The 7720-nt window shown below is 39.1% G+C and overlaps 1 protein-coding gene across 1 annotated transcript in view; it reads left to right on the forward strand.

The window, feature by feature from the left end:
- Nucleotides 1–5216, forward strand: part of Ptprz1 (protein tyrosine phosphatase receptor type Z1) — a 173709-nt gene extending 168493 nt beyond the window's left edge. Inside the window, exons 28-30 of the mRNA XM_028762571.1 lie at nt 1888–2030; nt 2748–2883; nt 4276–5216. Of these exons, the coding sequence (XP_028618404.1) occupies nt 1888–2030; nt 2748–2883; nt 4276–4416 (420 nt within the window). The 3' untranslated portion in view covers nt 4417–5216. The remainder of the gene's footprint in view (nt 1–1887; nt 2031–2747; nt 2884–4275) is intronic.
- The last annotated feature ends 2504 nt before the right edge of the window (nt 5217–7720 follow it).

Below are 7720 nucleotides of genomic sequence, written 5' to 3' on the forward strand. Positions count from 1 at the left end.
TTCTTCTTCTTCTTCTTCTTCTTCTTCTTCTTCTTCTTCTTCTTCTTCTTCTTCTCCTTCTCCTTCTCCTTCTCCTTCTCCTTCTCCTTCTCCTTCTCCTTCTCCTTCTCCTTCTCCTTCTCCTTCTCCTTCTTCTTCCTTCACTAATTTTAATTTTCCTTATTAAAAATGAAGGCAAATAACTTTCCAAAAATTGTCTATTGCATTGATAATTCATTTCTAGTGGTCGGTCCTTAGGAGTTTTGCCCAAATTTTCATAGCGCCTTGAAATTTTATTAACTTACTTGTGTGAGGTCTTTGAATATTCTAGGTATCAACCCCTTTCCAGGTACACATGTTGCAAATATTTTTTATGTAATTTTAACATTTTTAATTTTCTGTAAAAAGAAGCTTACAAGTTTAATTCATGTGGATTTTACTATCCTCCCCACTCCATTTTATTAGAAAGAATCTACCATTTAGGATTCACTGTTTAACGATATCCTGTTGGGGGCTTAGGAAGCAGTTCAGTAGCAGAATGAACATTTAGCCTACATAAATCCCTAGAGTCTAGTCTTTGCCACAAAACAAAACTGAGATCTAAAACAAAATATGTCTGAAATTAAGACACTTACCTACATAGCATTTTTTGCTAAATGTTTTCTATTTTTCTATAGTTTCTATATTGCATCATACAAGTCAAGAGTCCACTTTTATTATTAGCCATGTGATATTATTTTTCTAGTGACCTCATGCTCACAGACAGCAGTATCAGCTCAGGCACCCATCTGAATGTGGGCTTGTTTCTAGCACTACTACTTCTTTCTACTGGGCTCCTTGTCAATCTCCCTGCTGACCTGAAAATGCCTTCATTCTAGCTTATACTAATTCTTGACATCAGATAAGCCAATTCCCTATAGTGATTTTGGAAGTTTACATTGACTACATAAAATTGATTCTGAGACACTTGTTTTCAAATATAGCATCTCATTAAGTTCACTTTAGGGAACTGGAGGTCAGAGGCTTACTTCACTGTGATGTAATCTGGTTAATCACATAAAAAGTAATTGAGACTGGAGTTAAAAGAAGACATCCACCCCCATGCCAGATGTTTTCTTATTGTGTTGTCTAATCTCTGAAGTCTGCTGATGTTTGATAGTCTCTGTGCTCTTTTACAAACAGTTTTTAACACTAAAGATTTCCTTTTGTAACTTACAATTGAGTAGTCCAGACACATGTTTAGGACATGCTTTCATGGTTCAACCACAAAGAACATTGCTTCTTTCTTTCATTAATTCATTTATTTATTCACTTTATATCCCAAGCAAAGTCCCCCTCCCTCCTCTCCTCCCAGTCCCACCTTACAAGTCCCTTCTGCCATTATGTTAGAAGGGAGGGGTTGAGAAGATGAATCAGTTGGTAAAGAGCTTGCTGCTGAAACATAAGAACCTCAGTTCAATTCCAAGTACTAACATGAAAGCCAGCCCCCATGGTACTGGGGAGGTAGAGGTAAAAAGATACCAAGTGCTGGACCAACCAGTCTAGTCCAAATCAGTAAGCTCCAGATGAAAGGTTCTGTCTCAGAGAATATGCTAGAGAAACATTGTAGACATTTAATATCAACCTTTTAACCCCATGTGCACCTACATACATGGGTACACATGTACAGCGCCACACACAGGCCTAAAATGGAGATAATGTTTTATCCCGGCGAATGGCTAATTCACGGTTCATGTCCCACTGCAATGATTTCCTCCTCCCACTATGACGGATGAACGACACGTGAAACATGCACTATTTTTATCATCTAGCTTCGGTTTCTGAATGTCCCACTTACGCCACTCATGACCAGCTGTCACTAGCCCAGCAGTGCTCTTTTAAAAACTGACTTGTTCTTTCTTCTCATAGGACGATTATGTGCTGGAAGTAAGACATTTTCAGTGCCCCAAATGGCCAAATCCGGATAGTCCCATTAGTAAAACATTTGAACTTATAAGTATTATCAAAGAAGAAGCCGCTAACAGGGATGGACCCATGATTGTTCATGATGAGTAAGTCTTGCCGTCTTAGTCACTGAGACCCCTGGATATGTGCATGCCTCTGTTGTCCCAACACCAGCCTGATGCTTCGTGTCCATGTGCTGAGTCAGTCAGGGTGGATTAGCTGCTTCCTGTCATAAAGGTGACACAGAACATTCTGCCTCCCTGGTAACTCCTAGTGAAGGCAGATCACCTATGTCTGAAGACTGGAATCTGCTCTTAGGCTTTGTAGTGGGAGTATTTGTGAAGATGAGGCAGTGTTTCGGTACTGGACTTAAAGGAGCTAATGTGGGATACATTGCAGCTATTTACTTCTTGAGAGAAGAGTAAAACTGACTATTGTTTGGTAGTTTTTGTTGTTGTTTCTGTTTTTCCTAAGAGAACAATCTTTATTTCATAATTTCTTCTGTTTGTATAACAATGAAAAAGGCTAGAATTGCGCTAAATACCTATTCTATAATAAAATATATAGTTTATACATTATAACCTCAGCCAAACATTTTTCTGCCTGCCTCTTTCATAGAATAAAAATAACGAAGCATAATCAAACAGTAAAGCATTTTATAAAGGATCTTTTTAATGGCACTCTTGGCTCTGTCCCCAATTCAACCATAATTCTACGCACAATAAAAAGAAAGAAAGACAAGCCATTTCAAGGCTGTGTGCTCTGAGTTAAAAAATGTGTCTGATGCATCTGATGGAGTCTTTGCCCTGTCTCTTTACTGAAAGGCATGGAGGAGTAACTGCAGGAACTTTTTGTGCTCTCACGACCCTTATGCACCAACTAGAAAAAGAAAACTCCATGGATGTTTACCAAGTAGCCAAGATGATCAATTTGATGAGGCCGGGAGTCTTCACTGACATTGTAAGTGATGGACCTCACCTTTCACTGTTGAAATATCACTTCCTCGATGTTACTAAAGTTTTTATTTTTTTCTTTAATCACATATAAAGAAAGTCACAGAGGCTGGTAGGTACCATTAGCTTGTATCATTTAAGCCAAATTACAAGTATGAACTTTTCAGAAGACTGGCAGATTAAAAAATGTTTAGTCACTCAGAGCCCTTTTTATAAGATTCACTGTGACTCTTAAAAATACCTGTAGTGGAATTACCAATGAATTGGTTTGTTCAGCAAACTGAAGAGTTGCATTCCTGAGGTTCAAGTTGAAGCTTCACACAACAGCCAGAGATATATCTCAAAGACTTAAATGTTAGACTTATTCACTCTTTTCTCAAGCCGAACTTGTTTATGGAGTTAACAAATAACTAATTCATAGGTGCTTTTAAGAGAAAAAAGGCGTGTGCAGTCAAGAATGAGACACTGCCAGCCCTTCTGGTTTCAAGATTTAGCTTAGAAATAATCTGAAAGTTGTTGTTATTATGGCAAAATAATAGAAAGCTTGGTGAGAGTCTTGAGTGGACAGTCTTACGGTCACTGTCAGCTTCTTAGCTGAGTACAGAGGAGGACCTCATAGAGAGATGACTGGGAAGCACGACGCCCTTTTCCCAAGGCAGACCATCAAGCCAGACAAAATGATGGGGAGTAAAAACCATTTGGTGAGCTGTGTGTCTGTCGAAGTGCAGTTTCTTGGTGACAAAACAGTCATTTTTGAGCACTTCTCATAAATAGATAGAAACATTTGATTACATAGCCATTAAAGGAAGGAAACTGAGACTCTGAGTTTTGAGAGTTAAGGATAAAACTCAGTTAGTAGAATGCTTCCCTAACAAGCACGAGGAACTAGTTTTGATCCGCACATCTACATAAATGGATAAAGAAAACACATCTGTAATCTTGTCACATGGGAGGTAGAGACAAGAGGATCAGAGTTCAAGTTCATCCTCATCTATGTAGTTCAAGACCAGCCTCAGATGTATAAAAAAGAAGAGAAAGGAAGAAAAGATGTTGCTTTGATAAAGGCTGTAGATGCTGAGCACAGATGAAGTTTATCTGCATCGTCTTTCAACTCCAAGAAACAAGGGAATTAAGAGCTGAGTGCTTATCACTGTCAGATGTGCACAGCTTTTTTCTCCATACTCAGTGTCTATTTGCTCATTGCAAAGAGATTTGGGTTTAACCAAACAGATACAACTAAATATAGAATGTGTACCTCAGCTGAGTACAAGCCCGTTAAATCAGCCCTGTGCCCTTATATGAACAGTTCTAAAGTGTGTCTGAAATCATGCCTATTTTTTTGCAAAGTCATGCCTTTGTTGAGCTTCTTCTCTATGTTCTCCCTTCCTGTGTTTTCTAGGAGCAGTATCAATTCCTTTACAAAGTGGTCCTCAGCCTCGTCAGCACAAGGCAGGAAGAGAATCCATCCACCTCTCTGGATAGTAACGGTGCAGCTTTGCCTGATGGAAATATAGCTGAAAGCCTGGAGTCTTTAGTCTAACACAGAAAGGGTGTAGGACCACCCTCCTCCATGCATTGTCTCTTTCTAAAATTAGAAAAATGAGTCCAGTTCTGTTATCTGTTTACTTCCCAAGACCTGACGGTAACTCATTCTGCTGCCAAATTGACACCATTAACAACGTGTGCCTTTTTGAAAGACTTCTTGTAATTCACTTATTATGTTTGAACTAAAATGATTGAATTTTACAGTGTTTCTAAGAATTGAATTGTGGTATTTTTTTCCATATTGATTTTAACAAAAAAAAAATCAATTTGTAGATAATAGGAAATACCAACATTGGAAGATATTTGTTCTTAAGTGTCAAATTTTTAGCTGTATTTGTAGCAATCATCAGGTTTGCTAGAAATATAACTTTTAATATAGTAGATTGTAAGTAAACCACTTTATCCCCAATGATATTCTACATGTTACAACTGCAGTATTCACCTGAAGTAGGAGTGATAGTAACTTATGTAAATACTGCTCTGGTATCTCCATGGACCAAATTTATATTTATAATTGTAGATTTTTATATTTTACTACTGTGTGAGTTTTCTAGTGGTGTACTTGAGTTTAATTATGTAGCTTACTCTCTGGTCTTACTCACTCTACGTGTCTTCTAAAACTGTACTGTGTTATTCAAGAAACTAACCTTGTTTCTGCATGTCATTTTAACTTTTGTGAAAATAGAAAACCATGTGTTTTAAAAGATGTTTTTATGAGAATAACACCTTACCAAACATTCCTTAAATGGTTTTTATCTGAGAAGTTGCAAAAATAAATACAAATATTGCCATTAACTTGTGTTCACTTGTGGAATATTGTGGTGACCTATGGGTAGCAGTGTAACGGAATCTTCTATTCAGCTGTTGTAATAGTTGTCTCAGTGGTTTACACCTGAATATGCTCATCCTTTCTAGCTCTTTCTAAACTCTGGCTGGCTGGTTCAACTCAGCAGTTCTGGCTCAAAATTCTTCTCCAAGTTGACTGATTCAATCAGGCTTCTCTCAGCTCTACTTGGCTCTGCTTGACCTCAAACTAACTCTGGCAATTTGTTCTAATCTTCTAGCTTCTGATTATCTAGCTTCAACTATCTCTGCTGACCTGCATGAACTCATGAACAAATACAAATTCAATTCCATTGTACTGCACTGCACTGACTGCAAACTGACTCAACTTCCTATTTACTGACTCCCTGTGCTGCTCTTAAATGGCTTTCCTCCTGAGAGTTGAGCATCTCCTATTTCTGACTCATTCTGTCAAATCTTTCTCTGATTAGTCACTTTGTCTGCCCCTCAATTAGACATAACTTTCAAACATAGCCGGTTCCTTATACAAACTAATTTTACCTTAAAGGTCTATATTAAGGGCATGTCTGTATTGCAGCCAGACCTGGGTCTTTGGATATGATCCCTTATCAGAGCACCCATATTGCTGGATTAAAATTCCTCTACATGATAGGAAATTGTGAACATAGGTACCACTGAGAAAAAATGAAAAGCCCAAAGAAATGGAACAGAATATCAAACTCTGGTTCCCAAACTGTCTTCTCTGTGATACATAGGGATCTTACAAAATTTTGTGATTTTGAGTTCAACACAGCAGCTGATGTTGCCACTACAAAATGTATCATTAAACCATTGGGACCCACTTGCTCAATAAGCAGAACCATTACGTATTTCTTTTGCCTTATAGGATTGCCCTGACCTGGATATGCATGACTACCAAAACTCCATGTGCTGACATTTTCACTCCTTGGAAGGCAAAGAGAAAAGGGTTTATCGTGGTAGGGAAAGCATAGCAACAAGAGCAGGAGGCTTCTGGTCACTTCAAATCTTTAGGGAGAAAGAAAGAGAACAGGAAATACTCCCTGGTTATAAAACTTCAAGGCCCTGTCCCCTGAGTCATTTCTATCAGGAAGGCCCCCACCTCCAAAGGTTCCTTAACTTTCCAGAACAGCACCACAAAGTACTGAGCCAGACATGGCTCTGGTGGGGACCAAATGACATGGCGACAGGGTTCTGGCCCCTGGGATAGGGCCCTGGTGTGAGCCTCCATGAGTGTAGATGGCTGCTGTGGGCATAAGGCTTGTTTATGTAATAATATACAGATTTTCACATTCCTCCGAGAAATGTCCTCCCAGTAAACATTAATGATGCCATGATAATCAGACAGCACAAGTCCAGGAGTCTAAGGTATGGCTAATGTCTCTGTGAAAGGGTAAACACCTAGACCTTCAGGGCAGCCTTTAAGGCTATGGAAAAGAGCTCTCTATACATGAGATCAAAATATATATAACATCTCAACTATGTAAAATATAAGGAGGCAATATGAATTATGACAGGCTTCCCTATGAGCCAGCTTGTCAGAAAGATACAAAGACAGATAGATTCCTGAGTTCAAGGTCATCTTGGGGCAAAGCAAGGTTAGGCCCAGGGTGTGATAGAAATGGTAATTTCAAGAGAGGGTCACACTCAACTAACTTAGCTTCTGTGGTTAACAAAGGCAGACAGATCTCTGAATTCTTTTGAAAAGTTAAGAAAAAAAAAATGTATCCCTGCCTGTTGTCTCTTGGGTCCCCAGTGGAAGAGTTAGGGAAAGAACTGAAGGAGCTGAAGAGGATTGCAACCCCATAGGAAGAAGGATATCAACTAACCAGACCACCCAGAGCTCCCAGGGACTAAACCACCAACCAAGGAGTACACATGGATGGACCCATGGCTCCAGCCGCATATGTAGCAGAGGATGGCCTTGTTGGACATGAATGGGAGGAGAGGCAAGGTGGTGGATCCTGTGAAGGCTTGATACCCCAGTATAGGGGAATATCAGGGCAGGGATGTGGGAGTGGGTGGGGGGGAACACCCTCACAGAAGCAGGGGAAGGGTGTTGGGATAGGGGGTTTCTGGAGGGGAAACCCGGGAAAGGAGATAACATTTGGAATGTAAATAAATAAAATATCCAATAAAAGAAAACAAAGATGCTTATTCATAAGATAATCAAAAAAGGACCCAGAATAAATTACTGAATTGATATGTAAATAAAAACTGGATGTTTGGTCTGCATGAGATGAGCTAGCAATAAGAGACAGCAGTTCTTCTCTGGAGAGAAAAAAAAAATCTTCAAGAATTTTTCTTACCAGGATTTCTGACTTGGTTAGAAGACCCAATAGTTCGTTGTTTTTTTTTTTTTTTTAACAGCAGCTTTTCTGACTTTGAGCTATCCAGATGCCTTTTAGAATTTTTTTCTAGTAGAGAGAGCTGTCTGAGCCAGAGAGCTTTTAGAGCAGAACAAAAGGGGGTGGGGG

The sequence above is a fragment of the Grammomys surdaster genome, unplaced genomic scaffold (genome assembly GCF_004785775.1).
Source record: "Grammomys surdaster isolate TR1022 unplaced genomic scaffold, NIH_TR_1.0 134, whole genome shotgun sequence".
In the NCBI taxonomy this organism is placed as follows: Eukaryota; Metazoa; Chordata; class Mammalia; order Rodentia; family Muridae; genus Grammomys; species Grammomys surdaster.